Genomic DNA, 23,439 nt, shown 5'->3' on the forward strand with positions numbered 1-23,439 from the left:
CTGGGCGGCGGCACCGCCGCTCCCCGCCGGGCCGGAGCGCTCGGGAGGGGGACGGGTCTGTGCGAGCTGTAAAGTCGGCCAATAGGTCCGTGCAATGAGCCTTCAGCCGAATTTATAGGAGCGCGGAGGGAGGCGGGGAGGGGGTAGCCTGCGAGTCACTCAGAAATCATCTTCACCTATAGGGATTCTATATGAGCACAGCGCAAGATGTAAGAGATAGGGGTGTATGTGTACATGCGGGACGGGATCTACAGTGAGCATGTACTCACGCGTGTGTAAGATGCGTGGAACTGCGTGCAGGACAAGTCATTTCAATCAGATCCTGTTGCTTATCAGTTAATAAAATGTCTGTTACATCAATTCATTTCATAATCTACGTGCTTCTAATCTACCATCTTTATTGGGTCCAGTTAAAAGGAAAGGGAATTCGCTGTCTCTCCCCGTTTAGATAATTGCCCTTAAACGACTGCAAGAGCCTCTTGTGTTTCGAGGAGATTAGAGCCCTGCAGCTATCAATAAACTTTTCTCAGCGAGCGGCCAATCACGTTATTAGAGAACGGCTCCGTTTTACTGCACATCCGTCCTGGGCGCGGGGATAAGGGATCGTAAAACTAATTTACAAAACAAAATAGCCGGGACTTTAACAGGTCTGGGGCTTAGATGTTCCGTTTTACGTGAATGAACATTTCATGACCTAGAGACACGCACACATCTGTGCCGTGAAACGTAGCTGCGTGTATGTGCGTGTGTGCGTGTATACAGGCGCAAACCTCCGCGGACACGTCGAACGCACCGCGGGGCGGGCGTTCATTTAAAAAACAAACCAAACCAACCCCGCTGAAAACACTTTTTCAAGGCGCAGCCAGCCTGTGGGATAGGCAGAGACTCCCTCTGCAAGGTCGCGCTCAGGAGAGCCCAATATTTGTTGGTTTTCCAGGAGAACACGACACGGGCCCTCTCCCTTGCGCTTCGCAAGCGCAAAGGCTGTTGTGTTTTGTTTTTTTTTTTTACCCCCGACGTGAATACGTTTTTTCCTCCGATTTTTAAGCCTCCCAGCCCACTCACCGCAGCGGAGCGCGGCCCCAGCCTCGCTCCCTCCCGCGCTGCGCGCTGGGGCGCGGAGCGGGGCTGAAGGGCGCGGAGCGGGGCCGGGGGGGCGTGGCCGAATGGGAGGGGGGGCGTGTCCGGTCGCCCCGACGACGATCCCGGCTTGGCCGCCCCGCCCCTCCCCTCTCCCCTCAGCCAATGGGACGCCGCCGCCCCGCCCCGCCGCGCGCTGGTTGGGCGGCGCCTTCCCCCCGCGCCGCTTTATCAGGCGGTGCCGCCCGCCGCGGGGCCGGAGCGCGCCGACGGCTGCACGCGCCCCCCCTGGCCCCGCCCCGCCCCGGCCCCATGAGCGGCGGCGCCCGCTCCCGCCCGGCGCTGCGGTGGCGACGGCGGGCCGCCCCCGCATGGCCCCGGCTGTGGATATGACCACCGCGCCCACCGGGGTCCGCAGCGACGAGCCGCCCGCATCCGCCTTCAGCAAGCCGGGTGGCGGCAGCCTCCCCGTCGCGGCGGCGATGGGCGGGGAGGAAGAGAGCGACAAACCCAAGGTCTCCCCGTCCCTCCTGCCGTTCAGCGTGGAGGCGCTCATGGCCGACCACAGGAAGCCGGGCGGCAGGGAGGGCCCCGAGGGCGCCGGGCCCCCGCCGGGCGCCGGAGCGGCTGCCCGCCCCAGCCTCAGCCCCCGCCTGGGCGCGCTGACGGCGGAGGCGCCGGCCTCCCCACTGCCCCTCGGCGGCCACTTCGCCGTCGGGGGGTTGGTCAAGCTGCCTGAAGACGCCCTCGTCAAGGCGGAGAGCCCCGAAAAGCAGGAGCGGAGCCCCTGGATGCAAAGCCCGCGGTTCTCGCCGCCTCCCCCGAGTAAGTAGGGCCGGGGAGCGGGCGGGCTGGGAGGCCCCCCCCGCCCCGTCTGCGCCCTTCGGCGCCGGTCAGGGATTTCAACCCTCGCTTTCCCCCAGCCTGGCCGCCCCCGGCGCGTCTCTCCCCGCCGTTCGCGCTCTCTGCCGGGCCGCTTCGGCCCGTTCGAAACGTTGAACCGGCTCGAGGGTGTGCGAAGCGAGGGCGAAGGAAGAGCGGCCGCGCCCGGGTTGAGCCAAACGTTAACCGGGGAGGAGCGGTGGGGTGGGGGGAAAGAAGGAAAACTCAGCCCGGCCTGCCTGTTAGCTTAACCGCGGGGTCGAACTGGCCACGCAAAGCCCGACTCGGCCTCAGCGGTGTTTTCTCCGAAAGTGCCTCAAATAATTTACTCGGGACCCGCACGGACCGGGCTCCCCGGCGAGGCGCCTTCGGGCTTTGCGGGTTTCAGCCCCGGCGGCTGCTATCTCGGGTGTTGCATCTCCAAATTCCGAAGAGCCGCGGTTACTGATGTTTTCCTGCTTTACGACGGAGAGATCTAAAATAATAAAAACAGCCTCGGGACGCCCGAGATCAGAAAAGCCCGTTAATCCCCTCCAGCGGCCGCCTGTCCTCGGCCGGATCCCACTCCCTCCGCGCCCGGGCTCCCGTGGGAAGCGACGAGCTTGGGCTGAAGCGCTCCGAAGCGTTTGGGGTTGCTCTTAGCAGAGCTGCGAGAAGAGCTGTTTTCTCTGTCCCTTGGAGAAGGGCAGGTTTCCCGACAGGACTTTACTGTAGAGTATCACAGTGGTTTAATTTATTTACATTGCAAAGTAAAAGTTGTTGTTGCTAAGTAAACCCGGGGCAGATCGAGGTTGAGGACCCTTAGAAATGTTAAATAAGAGGAGCAGACCGGTGAGGAGCGGTAGATAGAGGCTGAGTGTGAATTCAGAGCCCGTAATTAATTACATGCTTAATCCGGTTCCCAGGGGCCTAATGAAGAGGTGGTGAGTCTAAGAAGCCAGCCTGTTTTGTTTATTTTTTTTTTTTTCCTTAATCCAATAAAAAAAGACAGAACATAGATTTTTTTTTTTTTTTTTTTTTTTTTTTTTGGCGGGTGGGGGGTAGGGTGGTGGGAAGGTCACTCCATTTATGTCTTCTATGTGAGCCGAGAGCTGTGAAGTCAGGACGTGAAGGTCCGACTCCTGCCCTTTGCCAGGTTTTTCCATGGAGTCAGAGAGGTTCTTCTCTAGGTGCTCGCTACACTGTGAGTAACTTCAGTCCTGCAAGTCTTGAAAAACCTAATTCCTTAGTGAATCACCCTCCTTCTTTACTGGAACAGGAGATGTCAATTTGAAGCATGCACAGGGCAGCTCTGGAGTTTTTGGGCCACTTCACTTTAAGCGGGACCTTCTTTTCCCCGTTCTCCCCATGCGAGCTGCTGGAGGGTGGGTGCTCTGCAGGGCGCGTGAGTTTGGGCACTGCTAACCGAGGTGTCTCTCTCCTTCCCCTTCTCCTCTGGCTGCTCCTCGGCGCAGGGCGGATGAGCCCCCCAGCCTGCACCCTGCGCAAGCACAAGACGAACAGGAAGCCCCGGACGCCCTTCACCACGGCCCAGCTGCTGGCCCTCGAGAGGAAGTTTCGGCAGAAGCAGTACCTGTCCATCGCCGAGCGTGCCGAGTTCTCCAGCTCGCTCAGCCTCACCGAGACCCAGGTGAAGATCTGGTTCCAGAACCGCCGAGCCAAGGCCAAGCGGCTCCAGGAGGCCGAGCTGGAGAAGCTGAAGATGGCAGCCAAGCCCATGCTCCCGCCCGCTGCTTTCGGCATCTCCTTCCCGCTGGGCAGCCCGGCTGTGGCCGGCGCCTCTCTGTACGGCGCCTCCAGCCCTTTCCAGCGGGCAGGGCTGCCCGTGGCTCCTGTGGGACTGTACACAGCGCATGTGGGATACAGCATGTACCACCTCACATAGACCTGAGCCCCGCCAAGCCCAGCCTGCCGGCTGTCTGCTCCCGCCGGCTCCGCACGCACTCTCTCCCTGCTCTTCTGGCTCCTTGATGCGGACTTCCCCACAGGCCCCATGGCAGAGGCTGCTTCAGTCCGGCTCTGCTTGGCCTCTCTGCTTCCCCCTGCGATGCTGGTCCCCCCCGGTCCAGCGCTGCTCCACTCTCCTCAGCAGTCCTGGGAGCTGCTCAGCTCTCCAGCTGACAGAAACCTGAGGCATCGCCCCAGCTCCTCCCCGGCGCAGGGCAGCGATGGGCCAGCCCTTGCCCCGCTTCCCCGGGTCCGGCTGGCAGCCTGGGGGGAGCCCCAGCCGCGGAGGAAGGAACTGTGGAAGAGAAACAGCAAAAAGGGGGCTGAAAGGCAGGATGTTTCTCTTACTTTCTGCAAGGCAAGGTCAAGAGGCAGAAGTGTAGAGCAGCCTCTCCTGTCCCTGAGTAACAGCACCGTCTGTTACCTGTGTTTGTTCCTCCACCAGCTCCTTTGGAAGGGGCTCTGTGTACTATGTAATATACTGTATATTTGAAATTTTATTATCATTTATATTATAGCTATATTTGTTAAATAAATTAATTTTAAACTACTGTTTGATGCGGTTTGTTTGTTCCTTGCCCTTCCAGGGGTAACAGAAGAAGAGACTAAATTTGTCTCTGTGTCAGGGGGACAGGAGAGAGGGACCGGCTGTACCAGCTGTTTTTCTTCTTCCTCAGGAGACTTCAGCCTCAGACAGTGAGGTCTCAGCTGAGTTTTCAGCTTGCTGTGGGTCCTGGAGCTTCCCTATTCTCACAGCTGTCTGAGGTTTCTTCCCTTTCCCCTCCACCCCTCGCCGGCAGCTCCCAGTGCATTCCCTGCCCCGAGGGTGTGGGTGCCCGCTGCCGCTTTCCCCAGCGGCCCCGGGACCGCCACAGCCCCGGCCGGATTTTCCCAGCCCTAGTCAGGACAAAAGCTGCTCTTCTCCCTGCCAGCAGTCTTTTGCCGGGAAGCTCCTGGCCGCAGCCCCCGACGGCTTCGGGGATGGCGTGACTTGCCCCCCGCCTCAGTGCCGAGAGTAGGGAGAGACCAAGGGATTCCCCCGCAGCTCCCTTCGGCAGCCGGCCTTGCTGAGGGGAAGGGAGCAGCGGCGGGGTTTGGGGTGGTGAGAAGGAGAGGGGGCTGCGGCGGGTGGGGCGGTGCGGGGGAAGGGGAAAAAGCGCAAATAGCGGGGTAGAGGCAGCGCCGTCGCCGAGGGGTCGGGTCAGGGGATGGGGGTGTTAGGGTACGAAGGGTTGGGGGGGGACACTGGGCGGGGGGGGGGGGTGTGGGGCCGCGGCAGGCAGCCGGCGGGACCCGCGGGACTGACGGTCGGGACCGCTCGGCGCCGTGTCCTGCCCATCCCCGCGGCTCCGGGCGCCCCGCAGCCGTCGGTGGACGACTCCGCTGGAAACCCGGCCCGGTCGCCACGGCCCCGTGGAAACCGCCGGCGAGGGCCCAGGACCCCGCGGAGGAAGGCGGCGGGCCGCCCAGCTCCGCGCAGCCCCGGCCCCGCCGCGTCCCCCCGCCGGCTGCGCCCCGACCCCCCCCGGAGCGCCGCTCCACCCCACGTCGTGTTGCGGATTGCTCGGCTAAGGGAGAGGGTTAGCTTCTCTTATTTTTTTTTTTTTTTTTTTTTTAGTTCGTGCTTTATCTTTGCGCTCAAGAAATGGGCGCTGAGAAATTGGGACTCTATATTTTTCTTTCTGTCTTTTTTTTTTTTTTTTTTTTTTCCCCCGCTGCTTTCATTTCCAGCAATTTAAAAAGTTAAGGTTGAAGCAAAGTTAGAAGGAAAATAATTGCTGTAATGAGGCTAGGCAATCTTCTGCAGGCACTGTGGCTCCAGCGAGACTGTAGCTGGGGGCGAGGCGGGACTTTTATCATCTCCTAAATATCAATGATGCTTTCAATAACTCAGCGAAACAACATACCTGAACCCAGACACTTTCTCCAGAGCTCGCTGCTCTAATCCCCCTCTTCTCATCTCTCGCTCTGCTCTGGCCGCCCAGTTTGGGGTTTTGTGGTTTCTTTTTTTTTTTTTTTTTTTTTTGTGTGTGTGTGTGTGTGTGTTTGGTTTTGTTTTGTTTCGGTTTGTTTTTGTTGTTGTGGTTTTGGGTTTTTTTTTTTTTTTTTTTCCTCGTTTTGGTCTGGCTTTCTTTTCCGATCATTTCTCCGTGCAAATGACAGTGTCTGTGATCCTGACCCCAGCGCCCAACGCCGCGCCGGACTGGGAGAGCGCGGTGCCGGCTTTTTCCCACGTTGTGTCTCCGGCAGAAAAAGGCTGGAGATAAACTTAGCCTCTGCGCGATTAGACCGCGGGTCTGGGGGAAAGATCTAATCGCGCAGGAGGCCAGGTTTATCCTGTAAAGAAGCCCTTATAAAACCGATAGAGATTTTAAACAGCGAGAACCGTCTTGATCTGGCTCCCCGCAAGCCCCGCTCCCCTCCGCCGGCACCTTTGGGCGCAGCAGCGCGGGGCTCCGGGCGAGCCGCGGCCCTTTCATCTCTTCGCTTTGTCTGTATTTTTTTTTTTTTTTTTTACATTATGTCAACTCGGGATGGATATTCCAAGCGCAGGATTCCTATTGAACATGTCTTTGCTTTAAGTTTTCCCCCTGACCCTTGGGCTAAAGTCCTTGGTTGCTCAATTAAACCCAGATGAGAACAATTAATAACTAAGTAATGACAATAAGTTGGGAATCACACGGATGAACGCTCCATGTGAATAGGAAAAGCTCACACAAAAGAGCAAAAAGGATTTGTCGGCTCTTTTTAAGGGGGAATTGGCTTTTCTTTTTTCTTGCCTCTGGCTTACCAGCAAATAAAACTCACTTTTGTGTCTTTGTCGCCTTAAGGATCTCAGTGGGCAGTTGGAAGTGAGAATGGCTGTTTTCCTTTCAACTTGAGGGTGCTGGCGCCACGCAGCCCCAAGGATAGAGAGTAGCCAAAGCAAAGTTTCCTAATAACTCCCCTCCCCAGTCACTCCGGTACCCCCCCCCCTCCCCCCCCCCCCCCCCCCCCCCCCCATATCTCCACACACACTCCTAGAGAGCCTCGGCAGGCAGACGAGAGAAAGCCGAGGGGCCCCGAGCACATCCACGTACCCCCCCGGCCGCGCAGGCAGGGCTGCGCGGCAATACTCTCCCGTGGGAAAGCGACACCGCCTCGATGCGACACTTTCCACGGAGGGTAGGAAATAAAGCGCACGGGGTAGCCAGAGCACGGGCAGGGAGCAAACCCCCGCAGAAACACACAGAAAGTAAAAGGGAAGCCATTTTTCTGATCTCGCTCCCACCGGCGAGGAGACCGATCCGTCCCCCGCAGCCTCCCGGGCGCCCCAGCCCCGCTCCGGGCCGGGGCTCAGGGCCGGGCAGCCGCCACCTCAACGCTTACAGAGTGAGGAACGGCTTCTCCTCCAGTTCTAGCTCCGGAGAAGGCGGCTACCGGGAAAACCTGCGGCGCAAATCTCTGGTGAAACTGTGGAGTTGTTGTCTGCTCTGAATTCCGGGTGTTTTCAGGGTTTCTTTCCGAGTTCGCGCTTTAACTCGAAACACCGACCGGTGCCCTGCTGAATGCTTTATCTACCGTTTTCCCCGGCGCTCAAGTGGATTAGGAGCTAAAAGCCTGTTTTCCGAAGTGAGGGCAGGCTGAATTCGGTGAGTTAGGCACAGCAGCAGCAGCCTCCCGCAGCTCAGGATTGTGCCTGAGAACACAACCTTCAGAAATCAGAGGCAAAGCAGGGAGGCTGCCTAACTTACCCATTGTAAAGGCCAGGCGCAGGGGAGGGGATGAGCCTGCTTCTCAGTAGTATTCCTATGCTTAAATCCAGGCTCATAATCTCGTGTGAGTCTCCTGAGTCACATCAGACCTTCTTCCTAAAGATCTGGGAAGCGAAAGGTCTGTTGAACAAACTGGCTGGACACCTTCATGGAGAAATGGGATACTTAGCACTGACTCCGCGGTACTGCCTGCTTTCAGGTAAACAGCTGAACTCAAGTATTTTGTGTGCAAAGTGAAAATCCCAATCACCAAGTTATTAGGGACTCGGAGATAATTGCTCTTCATCTCTCCTTATGATACATTTGATTTTATATTAGACACGGAGGTGGCCACACAGTGCAAGAAAAAGCAGCTGCTTAAATAGCCTTATGGCCAGGACGCTCCTCAGAGGCATAGGGCCGTTCAAATGAAATCCAGCAGAGTGGCAAGTAAGTCTCCCACTGCTTGGGATACAGTATACTGTACCCAGTGAGCTGTTGGATGCTGTGAGGTGATTCTCTCCTTCCCTACTTTTCCACAAAAGTAGGCTGATACAGCTTAGGCACTTAACTGCGAGGGAGTTTGTGGCAGAAAGAGAAACCTTCTTCCTGCCTGTCACAGTTCTGGGTCTCACTATATATATATATATATATATATATATATATATATATTTATTAGAATATATATGTATTGTAATGCAAGTATGTGGATTCCTGAAATTTCCTTTCATTAGCTTTTAACTCTCTCCACACCTTGTGTGAAGCACAGTGATGTCTGTCCTTGGCCTGAGCAATCTGTTCCACAGCAGGGAGCCTAAAAATGAGGCATTGCGATAATGGGCATTGCAACACACAGCTCCTTGGGGCTAGCCCGAGGCCCCTCTGCAACACGGACCCATTGTCTGTCCAGCTCTGCGTCAGGAGAAGCTGGAGGCAGAACCAGAAGCAACAGCTCTGACTCATTTAACTATGAGTGGTAAATTGTAACATGCTGCACAGAGAGATGTGGTAGTGATTTGCTTACAACAATAAACCGGTTGACATTAACGCTGCTCCATTGTACTTCTTCATCTCGGAGATCTTTTATCCCTCCAGGCTGGATCCGGTTCCCACCCTGCAGTGATTAAAGGGAGAGCAAGAGAGGCAGCTACCTGGACACAGTCTCCCTCGTGTGACCAGGAATGTGCAATAAATCCACCGTGCAAAGCCGCCCTTTTCATCTCGGGAAGCAGCCGCAGCCGAGGAGCGAAACTCCTACCAGGAGGTGAGTGCCGGCCACCGGCTCACCTCCGCGCTGCTGCCCGGTGTGGTACCCCGTCCCCGTGGCCAGCCGCCGATTCTCGTCCCGGTGGGAGCAACGCTCTTAGCATTTCTTCTTGCCCAGCCCTGAGGAAGAGAAACAAACCTCTTGTAAACGGCCACCCGGCGATCAGAGCTACTCAGTCAAATTGTACAGGCTCGGGCCTGGCTAGTGAGCTGTAAGACAAACCTCGGGAGGGAGTTTTTGTAGGAGCAGTGTTCAAAATCTGAGAGGGATTCTGTGTCTGCGGTCCATTCCCATCGAAGCTGGGGCAGACAACAGGGCAGCGGGGTCAGGGTGATCAGCATTGGGTAGGACTGAGACCTGGGGACCCAGGCACAAAAAGATACAGCCCAAACTAAATATTCTTTTTAGCCTACTTGAGCCATGCTTTTGTTGTAGATGTTTTCTATCAGACACCCAGCAACAGGCAGGGTGGGATGTGCACTTGATGTACGTTGGAGGAAGAGGTACTGTACAATGGCAGACACATTCAAGACCCTCTGACCACCACTGTTGCTGCCTGATGTAGGGGTAGAAAAAGAAAGAGCACCCAGGGGAGGCCGTGTTTAGAGGCTTCTCTATGACTCAGGCTCCCTTCACAGGCCAGAGAGAAAGGAAGTGGCAGTGGGAGGGAAAGAGGTCTGGTAGCAAAAGATGACAAAATTATGCTAACTGAAGACTGCAAGTGGTGCGGGAAAGCTCTCAGGAATGGAGGAAAAGAGAATTATTTCCAAAATACAAGCTGGAGGGAAGGAGCAACTTTCTTTTGATGAAATGTTTTGTGTGCATTGGGCTTTATTATGCAAATATCAGCTAACACAAATACAGAAGTAAGGATGGGATGCTTTAAAACTCAAGGGTTGATTGCCTTACACTGTAAATGCATTTACATGTAAGCCAATGGACCTGTTTCCATTTACATCAGCAAAGGATTGTAAGAGGTTTTCCTAGGGCTCTGAGACCTGCCCTCCCATTATGGCAAGCCTGTGTGCATTAGTCCTAGGGAGCATCTGCTCCTCACACTCTACTCACTAAAAGCCATAAATGCTTTTCAAAACCTTGTAATGAGTTTTGGACTTACTGTGAAAGCCGCGTCCGTGGTATACCACAAGAAGAGACAGTGGGATGTCGTAGATGTTGTCAGTCTGACCAAAGATTTTTCTTTCCATGACATTGTCAGTCGTCTCTTTGGGTAGGAGGCTACATAAACAATGCACACTAAATTCTATTTATAAAACAAAAAAAAAACCCTGGGTTGCAAAATACAATATATGTGCTGTGGGACTGGAATAGACACAGGGAGAAACCAGAGTCAGTGGTTTTCAAAACACTTTAACACTTTAAGCATTAATTGCCTTGAATTAATTGCTGCCTCTGAGGCACCTACCTGACTATGCAGAGACTGTAGGCTACTGAACAGAGATGTTCCCTGTTGGCTCTTGTCTGGGAACTGAGACTGGAGTACCCTGCAAGACACCCAGCAGCTGAGAGCCTGTAGCGCCAGAAGGCAGCATGATGCCTCCGCAGCAGCGATTGTATCAGATAACAACTGTATCGATATAAATAGCAGTCCAAATGCAAACTTTCCTTAGTGATTAGCACAGCTAAAAAACTTCAGCCACATCCTTTTTATAGACAGCCCAAGTATTAACTGTGTATCCAACATCTACGTTCAGAAAGCTTAAACATGAACTTTTAACTCAGAATTTTAATGTAGACATTCTTCAGAGGAGGACTGGCAGCATCTTTAGTCAAAAGACTCTTTAAGAGTAATTTCTTAAAAATGAAATGTCTTTAACTACATTTCTGTCAGCTATGATACTTGAATTAAGATGAATTTAACAGCCTTATTAGCTTGGAGTTCAAATGCAGTTCTTTAGACTGCTGTCCCTTTAATTCAAGAAGCTCAGTGCAGGCATGTTAATTTTCCCTCTAAATAATTGCATCTTTCAAGTACATACTCAAAATCAATCCAAGTCAAAAAACCCAGAAAGAAAATAGTAAATTGTACAGGGCATATAAGAAAATGAGAAAGCTGAAATGGACATGTAATCCTAAACTATTCTTACTTTCTAAAACACCAGGCTGAATTTCTTCAAATGTGAATTGTTTTCCCTTCCTCAAAGATGGCTTTAATACCAGCCAAGTTTGAAGTTTTTAATGACATTTATTTCTGAGCTATGTACGTATGAGAATTTCACTTTGGACAGTTGGGGACTGTGATCTTTTCAAACTTGCATAACATTTAACATGATTGAATTAATTTTCAAAACAAATAAATGTGAAAGCATTGAAAAATGCCCAGAACAAGAACGGGCATTTCCATTGCATAAGGAATTTGTTTGGAAAAAATCACAGAGAGTTATTGGAATTAGAATCAAAGTTTATCTTAAGTTTGCTGGAAGGGAAAGTTATATTATATGAGACAATTAACCATTGGCTTCGAGTCTGGTCCAAAGCCCAATAAAGTCAGTGGCGTCTTTCCACCAGCTAACTAACAGGCTTTGGGTCTGACTCATAAACTGCAGAGCTCCACAGAAGATAATAGTTCTACACTGCTTATGTGAAAGTTAAATATAGCCCAATGTTTGTAAGTATGTGTATGTATTGTGATCAATTTAAAACCCTGGTTAAGATTGGGTTACTAGCTTTCCATTTAATTCATATGCATGTGTTTGTATTTGTATGCCTGTACATGTAAAGACAGACATCTGTGAATGTGTAAGCACACATACAGCTAATGTCAAAGAGATGATTGAATCAAGTATATACACATGATGGTAAATATCAGCATTTACTACAGTAGATATCACCACTGCAATATATATACTCTGACAGATCTGAACATGTACTTTCAAAACCAGCAGCATCTGTTTACATTGAACTGCAATAAAAACTGAAGGAGGCATCAGTTAGTATTAGAATTTTATCTTTCCAATGTCCAGAAACAGTTTCTGTGCCTTTGATGTAGGCTGTCAAGCACTACTGGAAAATTGCATCTCTCTAATTACTGCATTCAGAGCAGAGGAAAGGGCATGACTGCCTGGCAGCATTTGTCAGTGGGGACCCTGCAGGGACTTGCTTTTTGGGTACTGATAAGCAAAGTTAGCTCACATTCAAAAACAGTAAAGCAATCCTTGCACAAAGGGCGAAAAAAAACCAGAAGGGGCACTATTTTGGATGATCTAGTAGAAAGCAATACAGTTCTTCTCTGTTCCAGCTATGATTAACCCTTATCGCTTCTGGCTGCTCCCTTCAGACAGAGCTCCCTGCATCCTCCATGAGTGTTTAGCCTGAATATAAACTCAGTGGCAGCAGCACCACTGCTTACACATGTATGTGCATGTTCAGGCAGGTAACAAGCACCTGATGAACCTGTGACACAGTAGTATCCTGCCTGGAAATGTGGCTTCACTTTTTGAGGCATTTAGAGGCGTACTGGCTTATCTGCTCTTCATTATCCCCGTTCCTCATTTCTCCCCTTATGTGACAGAGGGCCCTCTTGGCGTTTTTAAACCTGGATCGGTTGCCTGATGAGATTTAGAGCTACGACCTTGCTAATGGTTGTAGTGGCAAAATGGAGATTGCAAGGGAGGGACAGTTAGAAAGCGGTAGCAGACTGAACTCCGTAAGATGACAATGCCACCAAGAAGAGTGGCACTTGCCCTTTCACAAAACTCTTTGTTGATATGAATAGGATCTTTTATTTTAAAGTCTAATTGCAAGTGAGAAATAAGGGATTACTAAGGCTTGTTCATGTTCTTTTCCTCCTGTGCAAACAGAAAGCAAGCATTTGTACACTTTACATATTTATGTATATGAACAAAAGACCCAGTCATCAGCAGTGTGCACCCCGAACAAGCACCAGGAAGAAAGGCCTGCCAAAATAATTGCACCTCTTATAATAGTCCTACCATACTGTTGTAGCAGCCAGAGTAGAAGTACTTCCAGGAGACGAGCAGGATGTATGACAGTCAAGCCCAGGTAGAGCAGAGAGTGATCTTGGAGAAACGACTTTGGGAAAAAAAAAAAAATGCAAAGGAAAAATAGCCAGCTAGCATGCAGTGGAACTGAAGTGAATATCTTGTGGGTGAACAAAGCGATGACAGCATCTTCTACGTAGAGACTGCCAAAGCACAGGTGGGAGGCAGGGAGGTGAAGAGGTAGAAACACATCCCTAAACAGGCAGTTTACAGTGAACAGCAGTAAGAACACTTCAGAAGACACTGGGTGCATTGTATTGTGCCTGGCAACAGCATTTATTTCATCGGGGCAAAATAAGTGTAGGAACATAAACATTTGCAAACCATCTACTTTACTGGCAATTCATAAGGAGAACTTGCAGAGTGCTTAATGCTTCCACAGTCCGGCCCATGGGGACTGAGTTATTCATGTGTATTTTAATAAAAAGGACAGGCCAAAAAGGGAATTATGTAGTGTCTCTCAGCTTCAGGGTTTCAGTATTTCAGGGCTGCTGTTGACCACTTGGATTCTGCTTGTCCTGGAGCACAGGTAAACTACAGGTGTCTAAATCTCAGAGAGCAATTCGGCACGCTCTCTGCCATCTAGAACCAGTTAGTGCTTCTGTGTTGGACCGTGCAATTTCCTAGAGGCCTAACATCTCCTAAAAGCCAGAAAGTAAGCAGCTACATAACTTGCTCCCAAGGAAGCTCAACTCAGATTGAGGGTGTGGAGTCACTCAACCTGAACTCAGTTGCTGGGAAGCACTGAATTCAACATCAGGCAGGTCAGTCAGCATCACTCACTTAAAAAAACACAGCTGGAACAGAACACAACAGCCTCGCTCAGACCAAGCGAGGTTCCCCTCACTGCTCTCCTGAAGAGCTCAAAGCCAACGTACCGACCTCCCAGGGCAGCGTCCTCATCCCCTGCTGAGGTCTGAAGCATTTCCCTGCTTCTCCGCGTGGGAGCCACGGCCCTCTGCAGCACACGGTGCATGGCCAAGGGGATCGAAGAGAGAGCAAGCGACAGGAGAAACCTGTCTCTGTTTTAATATTCTAGTTAATGGCTATATGACATAAAATGCATAGGTAGTTTCTGTGGCAGGGTCTGGAGTGTGGTACAAGGCTTTCTAAAATTTAATCTTTAGAGGTGCCTACTTCTCACTTATAGATCACACTGGGCATCTAAGCATCTGCCTGCGATGCTCTAAAACATCTTGAGAGACCAAAACTCTTTAGTCAGCATAACACCTGCATTCTGTGTCCAAAGATGGTAGGTGAGTGCAACCCCATTTTTTTTTGTTTCCATATTTCCTATGTATACTTATTGCAACTAAGAAACAACTCAATTAGAGAGAAATTCAGACATGAAGAGAGTTACACTTTGTTCACTTCACTTTTCCATTTCATTCTATCTTTCCATTTATTACCTGTCAATTACAGGTAGGCTGTGTGCATCTTTGAACCCATATTTGTGTTCATGCACTTATTATTGAATATATAGTTGTTAGAACATTCAATAACGTGTAATTGCTTTTTACTATGTATTCATTTGCCTTTTCTTCTAGATGGGAATTTGTATATGTGTTATATTTGGCTCCAGTCCTGCAAACAGTTGTGCCCATGAATAACTTTACCCACATTAGGAGCTCCACGGATCACAGCTTCTCTCTCACCCACTGAATTCTATGAAGTTACTCATGCAGTTAAATTACTCATAAGCATATGTGTTTGCTGGATCAAGGCCCCTCCATGTAAGTTTGATCTTTGTAATTAATTTAAGACACCAATACATTTTTTTGAATAAAGGAAGTAAATCCTTGGAAAGTGGTAATAAATTTTTAGATCTGCACTTATTAACGCAATAAAATGCACCTTGGTTTATTAATTAATAACTGTTTTTTAATTTGACACTCTAGAAACAAAATAGCATGAACATACTACTAAACCATTTTATACAATAATTTATTTAATATTTAATAATTTGATATAATAAAGAAACCGATAGGGTTTCTTTAAAGAGCATAACAAGGTAAGAACATTTTCTTAAATGCTATGCCAGCAGAAGCTGCCATTTTATGCTAGCCTGTTAGCCAACGCATAAATATCTCAGGCTGTAATCCTAAAACCTTTGCCAACTGAGCATGGTAGTGCCTGCCCACAACCCCACTAAGTGTCCTGGAATGTGGAGGGCCTTAGAACGTAGAATGATTAGAGCCTTAGATCTGAAGATCCACTAGGCTTAAAAGTGTTGTTTGAAAGTAATTTTATATTTTCCTTTCCACTAGAATCTCCTGCAGCTGTCTTTGGACAGGATACTAGTTCAAGCACCTGTAATAACCTGTGATTGATATATGGTTTGTTTTCTGAAAGGGAACAGCTTACCCTCTCGTAAGAAGCCTCAGATTATTTTGTTCTAACTTTTACATCATCTTCATCTAGGGCATGAAAATACAAGCCAAACATTTCTACACATTTCTAGCTATAAGAAGGACCAGAACTGGCAAGATCCGAGCCATGGAGCTCTTCCCTGATGTAGGTCAAATAGTTTAGCATCCTCACAGAGGCAGATGGAGGTTTTTCTGCAAGTCACATCCCACCTCCAGAAGGATGGTTCCTGGTGAACTACCCTCCTTTGACCCAAGTGTTTGCTCACGTCTCTCCTCTCCTGATCCTTGTGCCTGACCCATGCCCTGTCCTGCTCCTCTCCTTTTTCTCGCCCCTATGTTGGGCACTGTGCTTTGTTTGGTAGATGTGCTGGTTTGGTTTGGTTCTCCTTGGGGGATTTTACTGTCACAAGTGGCCATGGGCACTGCCTCTAAATGCATGTCCCCATCTGCAGCCCAGCCCTAGAGGGATCTCCAGGGAACCCTGGCCATGGCACTTCTGCCTCTCCCTCCCTCTCAAGGCTCCTGGGTGATTCTCTGCCCATCTGGCCAGTCTCACCACGTCCCCGTGCCGTGTCATGGGCACCAACTAAGCCTTGACTGGGCTGCACCTCCCATTCCTGGTTTCTTCCCTGTTCCTTCTCTCCAGCTCTTCCTCTTCTCACAACCTTGCTCCTCTGCTGTCTGAATACGTCCGCATACAGGTGGCATTTGCCTCTGTTAGCGGGTGCAAGGGCTGTGGTCATGCTGCAGTGGCATGGCTGCTGCAGCACCAGACTTGGCTTTCTGTCTTCTCCACCTGCTTGCCTTCAGCTCAGGGACCGCTCAGTTTTACAGCATCCCTCACCGTGCTGCACCAGACCTCCCTTAGCCATTTCAGCCCCAGTAATGCCTACTCCTGCCTCAGCTCTGCTTCCACTCCTGAATCCTTAAAAGTGTGTTTTTGTCCCCCAAACAGGCATTCCCAGGACTAGTTTCTTTTTGCTCAGCTACAAAACTGGTTCTCCTTTCCTGCCAGCTCACTTGTGACACCACCTCCCCACACTCTCTAACACCTGACATGGATTTCACTGGGGTCTTTTGTGAATGAAGTGGGCCTAGAAACCCTGCAGGAAAATCAGATGAAAACAAATGTTCACAGCTCTCTAGAAATTGGTGTCAGCTCCCTGATACAGAGGGTTTTACAGCTCTATAAATCAGGCTGAAAATGTAACCAGAAGCCCTGTTAGCTTTCTGTTTCTTTTAGCACATCCGTTTCTTGTAAAATTCCGATTAGAGGGACTGGTCTCTGTAGAAATCATTCACTCTGAACCCAACAGGGCTATAAATCAAAGAACTACAAATCACCACAATTTGCAGATTCTGGGTTTCATCATTTTATTGCTTTTGGAGAGGTTATGTAAATGTTTTTGGAGAATATTGACCTCTACATCCTCTGTCATGTCTGGGATGAGGAAGAAAATAAAAGTGTTTTCTTAAAACCAGGTATCTCACTCATAAGACTACTACTAAACTATTTCTCTAAGGGTTCAGGTCAAGAGTACTTTCTGTGATGAAGAATCTCACCAAAATCAGTGAGACTACTCCCATAACTTGGGGCTAGAGGAACAATTATTTTCTTGTGAAAGCAGCAGAAAGAGAGTAGAATTTTACAAGGATCTCTGTGAAAAAGGAAAAATGTGATTCAGTGATGATTGTGCGAATAACACCATTTATGACTCCTCTGCTCCAGCCCGGGTTTGGCTGTACAAGATGATGATTATCTGCTCCAGCAGGCAAAGATTTCATCACCTCCCAGTATGAATGACAAAACTGTTCCCAACAAATTTTGCCGTTCCAGTGACAGTAAATTCAATCTTGTCTTGCAAACTCCAGATAACCCTGAGCTGAGTCACACCAGCCTGCTCGGCAATGCATCAGACCTCACAGTGGCCACAGCCGAGATTCAGTAAGTGATGTGAAAGGGGAATTGCTGGAGGAGCAGTTTTAGACCAGGCTTAGTCATGAGTCAAGTTCTGTGCAAGACTTTGATGGGTTCCTAGCCTGTAAGGATCTCTCACTTTTACCTACCTACTTCCTGAAGTCCAGTGGCATCAGAAGACTTGTAGCATCTTAAGGTAACAGATTTCTGTTCACCATCCTGTTCACCTCATTAGTCACAAAGTGCTGGGAGCTTCTGCAGATCCCGAAGATCAGGGAAAAAGCAACCATACAAGGAAAAATGGCTTTGGATGCAGACTGAAAGCATGAAACTATTTCCTTTAGATTTAGTATCACAGCAGCAGTATGTCGTTTATCAGGGATAAATTTAATACCTATGGATTTTTGAATGTATTTAAGTTGGTATTTGAGAGATCCAATGGGGACCAGAGGCCCACTGCACAAGATGTTGTACAACACAGAAGAAAAGAAATGATCCTTTCCCATGTGAGCTCGTAAGTCTTTGCATTGCCTTTACCAGAACAACTGTAAGTTTAGATTTCTCATTATTACATGAAGATAACATATACTGTAAGGAGAATATTTTCAAAGGCACTGTTAAGTGTGAGGTATCTGACTCCCTTGACCCTCAGAGCAATTCTTAACACTTATTTGCCCGTGGCGCCTTTGAAAAAGACCACTCAGACACCTAAACTGTATTATCACATTTTTTCAAAAGTTCCTTTAAATACTGGAAAATAATATCAGAAATGGGACCTATGTTTCAAAGTCATTGTTTTTGACACACTAAACTTTTAAATTCAGCCTAGTGTTTAAACAGATCCGTCGTTTTTATTCTGTAGTCTATAAATCCAATTAAAGTAATTAAATGGAAATTGGAGAGTATTTTAAAGGCTGGTTTAAGATTCCTCTTTGAGCACTGTAGCTTAGTGTTACAGTAGGACACCATCTGCTGTCCAAGTGGAGTCCGACTGCATCTGGCTCAGCAGCAGAGTGCAATATCCTAGCTATAAAACCAGTGTGACTTGTATTATCTTGGTAAGGCTTTTACAGACCAAATTTCCTGTCAGATTTGTGAGGCTGTGTTGTATTTTCTTTAGGACAGCTGATCAAATTTGGTCTTTTTGGCCCTTATGTTGTGGGAATACATAAAATGAAGATTTCTTCATGAAGCTGATGTTTTCCTTTTTTGGAAAAAAAAATATGCAGGTACTCAGGGCATTGAGAAATAAATGTTGTAAATGGGAATAAATAGTAATATTTCAAATTTTGCATTTGCAGATAAATCATGCGGATGTTACTGGTTAGTCGACTATAAGACTAGCATGGCACAGCCAGCTGGGTGCAAACTTTCTGTCTGCAACTACCCACTGAATATGCTCTTCCCATCCCTGTCTAGCTGTCAGGGAAGTATCCAAGGCCTTGCTGGTGTAGCTGCCAATTACTGTTAATTATAACCGAGATTTCACCACTGTAGCCACCTTGCAGTTGGAAACTGAGCTGAGACCGTCCACTTATTTTGTGCAGGTTGCTGAATTGATTGCCAGGTGGTAATGACTTTGGTTTACTGTTAATGTGGAGCACTTCCAAGGTCACCTTGCTGTGGGAAAATCCATATTTCCTTACAGATCTCCTGCGTGTACTAAATTAGTCTCATGCTTTGAAGGTGGATTGTCATGCCCAGTTATACCTGTTGACAACCTATAAAAAAATGTTTCGTTGCTTACATAATTGGTATGCCTGGATTTATTCTACATTTCCTTCTAGAAAGAGGGAAATTTTCTTTAAAATAATTTCTGTTTTCCTTTATTTCAGAACTGTTTTTCTGCTTATGCTGCTCAAAATGCCAACAGTACTGTAGAAGAAGTATTGGATTGTCATATTGTATTATAAATACAATGTAGTAGAGAGATCAGTGCAACTGGTAAGCTGCAGTTTGAGTCAGTACAGTAAAGCTAGAACCAGGAATTGAAACAAGGTATGCAGGAAAAGATTGCTGGTATCACTGTATGTAGACTAAGGGCCTCAACAGTGTCTGTAGGAGATCCTATTCCTTAAATTCCTCTCTTAGGCCTACATAATGAGGGTTTTGGGTTAGCCGAAGTGACAGAGTTAGGAATAAAATTGCCTTTAATTCCTCAACTAAACCAGTAGGCGATTAGTGAGTGATTTTTATGCTACTCTCTGGAGGGTCCTATATTTCTCTACTGCCTATATAGGAAACCTCAGTTTGATGTTTCAGTTAGTGAGGAGGAATCTAGGTCTCAGTGTGCCATGTACATAAGCCACATCTGAGCTCCCAAGAAGCTGTAGCAAATTAATATTTTGCCTGCTTTCAAGAATCATCTATACATTTTTTATTGATAAAACATGCTTGCGGATTAAAAGGCTCGTCCAATGTGCTAATCAACTCTTCCCTATTCCATCTTTACACCTGGTTCTGGCAAGAGTGGCACATACAAAACCAGACATGGACCAATAGTTTATCAGAACTAAACATTGCCATCCCCAGTCTCTTTAGCTGTTGGTCTGGGAAAATACATACAGGACAAATACTTGAGGCTTTCTCATGTCATTTCTTCATATATTTGGAGAATTTATAAGAACAGTGAAATTAAAGAGAAGGCTGAAATTACTCAAGAAGGAAGCATACTAAAGCATGAATAAAAAATTTAGAAACAAGAGAGAATGGAAAATGGTGTAGATGTTTTGTTGTATTTTTCTTTACAAATGTCTGTTAATGAATTTGGTATAATTAATGTCTCTGAGCAATTTCCATATCATTTGGGCATGAGCTGAGACAGATGAGTAAAGATCATAACGCCCAGGTATACTTTTCAGACTGAAACAGATTCTCTTGATTCAGTGCTTACTGCTGTTGAAGATGAAATTGATAAGTCTATCTGTCAGAAAATATGCATTACTACTTGGGTTAAGAAAGTACAGGTCATACACCACTATTCACTGACAACAAACAGAGAAATTCTATGAAGTAGATTAAGGTAAATTCTTTAGCACAGAGTTCAAGGAAATTATTGGTTTCTTCTCATTTTTTACCATTTGCTCAGTTACCATTAAAACCGTTGTACTCATACCCAAGTATGAGTGGATGGCTTTCTGCCTGATGGATTATCCTGATGTTATGTATGTGTTATATTTGTAGACCTGGATGCAATGGACCAATACGTAAGCTTTCTGTGTAAGTAATTTGCCATTTGCCTGCTGTTCCCAGTCTTGAGTAGAGAAGGCTCCTGGAAGATGTCCTAGAGGCCTCCAACATGTCAAAGGTTTCTCAGTGAGGAAGGGGAAAAGTTCTTCTCTGTCTGCTGTGGGTAAAATCAGAAATGATGAGCTTAAACGCCAAATTTAGGTGGGATATTGGAAAAAAAAAAGTCTAATGGTAAAGACTGAAGAAAGACTAAGAAAACTCTGCATTGTTCATACTTAGAAATTCCTTAAGGACAGGGAGGCAAGCATCTATCATCAGTAGATTTTAATTTGATCCTGCCTTTCAAAGGGGGAGAGAAGGGGGAACTAAGTGTCTTTTTAAGTTCCTTTTCATTTTTGGCGATTCTGTGATTTTTTCCCCCCCTGTAGTTGTGGCTACCACGGTGGTTACTACAGTTGCCCCCTTGCTCCAGATACGCTGCAACTGAAGGCACGCTTACGGCTGGCAGACCCAGGGGACTGCCGTCCTCTTGCCAAAGAGCACCAACAGGCCCTGGCCACTACGTCAGCATTGCTCGAGGTGAGGGGAGGGACGTGGGGGACTCGGTGCAGAGGTTTCCCCTTCCTCCTGCCTCTCCGTGGGCCTCTCCTCCCAGGCTCTCCTTGCCTCTCCAGCCATCAGTGCTCCAGAGGGAGCATCAAGCCGGGGACTTGTCATCATGGGGAAGCTTTGCCAGTTATTCCTGTGTCACGGCTCCAGTGTAGCTGTATCGCTACAGTGCCGTCTGGGGATACGCTTGTTTCCGATAAGAGTTGGTTTCTTTTGGCTTACTTTAAATGCATTTAGTTTCCAAAGTCACATCAGGGTTCATTGTTGGTCTGAACATAGCCAGGGTTTTGCACAGTTTGAACCACCGCTGTGGGATTTTACTCCCATCATGTCTTGTGGCCGTCGGTATTTTGCAGCTATTTGTGTCTTCACTCCTGGGTCAATAGTGCCTTTCAGCACAGGGTCCTGTCTTTTTCCCCTCATAAAATGACAGGGTCTGCCCCAGAAAAAACACCCTTCTACAATAAAATGGAATGATACAGTAAAAGATGACTTCATATAATGGTATGGGTTTGACCTCCTTCTTTAGCTCCCACTGTGTTGCTCTCCCCAGCCCTTGCATCAGCTCATCATCGTCCCCCCTCTTCACACCCAGTCCATTTCAGGAGCTCTCTTGGGGCTTGGACCTCCTGGTTCTCCTCTCCGACTCCAGGGGAGCACTAGGAGCAATTGCATCCTCAGGGATTCGCGCAGGATGGCTCCCGGGGAGGCCTGCCTGGCATGCTTTCAACTTGCCTTGCTCTCTGCTCCTTCTTGCCTCTGTTCCCATGGCTTCCCTCCTGCATTCCCCAGCCTGCAGCTTATTTTGAATAACTGGAGCTTGTGCAGGGAGTAATTTTGTCCAGTTCAGGTGATGAATTCAAGTGAATTCTGTCTTTCCAGTGCTATAAGCAAATGACTTTGCTGCCATCAGTCTGATCAATGACCCAGTTACCTTCCTTGATGGTAAATCCTGCAGGTGAGATAAGAATAATATACAAAGCAGGCGTGGTCACAGAGTTAGAGGTCAGAAGGGTGATTTTCCCTTGGTCCTCAGTGTACTCTCTTGACCACACAGAGCCTGAGCACACAACTAGGGCCCCCCACCTGGAGTCGTTACGATCAACAAGCATATGCAAAGCTCCCAACCAATGTACTCATTTTCCGCAGCATCCAGTATAGGTTATGTGAAATATTAAAATATGTAATTTTAAATGCATGCCCTTTATTGCTTTATAACTAAGAAACCAGATCTTTTCCCACTGACTTTCCGTGCAACTTTTCCCTGTTCTCATATCCCATGTGGCTCTTAAGTGCGCAAAGGCACCAGTATTAAAGTTTATAAGATATTTATATAAATCAGATGGTTGGTGAGTATTAAATCTGATTTTTCTCAATAACCCGAGGGGGAATATTAAAATATTAAAATTGTTTGAATTTTTAAAGCACAAATGAGCTTTTGAATAGTTTAGGCCAAAGCCTCAACTCTTGTACACAAATACATACTGACTGAGGGTAGAGTCCTTGAAGTTTTAATCATGTTATTCACATCTAGCGAGACAAATGGTAGGCTTAGTAAAAAGCCTGTTCTCAAAAATCACAAACAGACTAATATGGAAAAATTAATTTTATCTTCTGTTTTCACCATATGCTTACAGCTTGAGAAAGGAACATACCTTGTTGTAAACAATGTCATAATGTAGAAATTACCATCAAAATTGCCTCATGACATTACTAGTTTAGGAACCATCTTCACTTTTGTGTTTCAACAACTTCAATGTAATTGTGAACTCTTTTAAACCTTACATAAATTTCCCATTTCAAGAAACCTTATTCCCAGCCTCTTGATGTAGCACGTTCCAGAATCTCCTTCTGGTTCCATTTTTTGGTTTTGCCTGATTGTGTTGTGAACGTAACACTTACAGCTGTGGGTCAGTACAGCCATGCTCTCCCACTTCTTTTTTTTTTAATACATGAATAGCTTTTGCCTTCGGGAGGACACATTATTGCTTCTGAGTTGTGCAAGGGTGTGTGTAGGATAGCTGGAGGAGACGGAGCTGTGTAGGCAAAAGGAATGTTTGCTCTTTGCTTTAGGCTCTGATTAGGTCAATTCTTGTGACAGAGTTATTCCCGCAAACCCACAATTACTGCTAGGCTGAGTTTTCTGGAAAAAGGGATTTCTCTGCATACTGTTTGACCAGCCTATTGCAGGACTGGTGGAATCAGGTCTATGTAGGTAAGTAAGGCAAATTGCTTAGACTCTATACCACTGGTTTTTTTTCCGTAGCTGAGAAATCAACCTGTGGCCCAGATGTCTGTGCACAGAGACAGAGAGTGCTGTGAGAAAGGAATACTGGGATCAGAAGAAACAGGAAATGATATATTGAAAAAGGTGACATTTCTGTTATAGTTGGATGTTTTAATCTTTGTGCTTCAGGATTCATTT

General features: G+C 47.7%; 1 protein-coding gene across 1 annotated transcript; it reads left to right on the forward strand.

Moving 5' to 3' along the window:
* The first annotated feature begins 1,352 nt into the window (after positions 1-1,352).
* Positions 1,353-4,461, forward strand: MSX1 (msh homeobox 1). Its single transcript, XM_032984415.2, has 2 exons — positions 1,353-1,905; positions 3,417-4,461. The coding sequence occupies exons 1-2, from the start codon at positions 1,452-1,454 to the stop codon at positions 3,845-3,847; spliced, it is 885 nt and encodes a 294-aa protein (XP_032840306.2). The 5' UTR covers positions 1,353-1,451; the 3' UTR covers positions 3,848-4,461.
* The last annotated feature ends 18,978 nt before the right edge of the window (positions 4,462-23,439 follow it).

This window comes from Tyto alba, unplaced genomic scaffold (genome assembly GCF_018691265.1).
Source record: "Tyto alba isolate M040663 unplaced genomic scaffold, T.alba_DEE_v4.0 Super-Scaffold_6, whole genome shotgun sequence".
Classification (NCBI taxonomy): domain Eukaryota; kingdom Metazoa; phylum Chordata; class Aves; order Strigiformes; family Tytonidae; genus Tyto; species Tyto alba.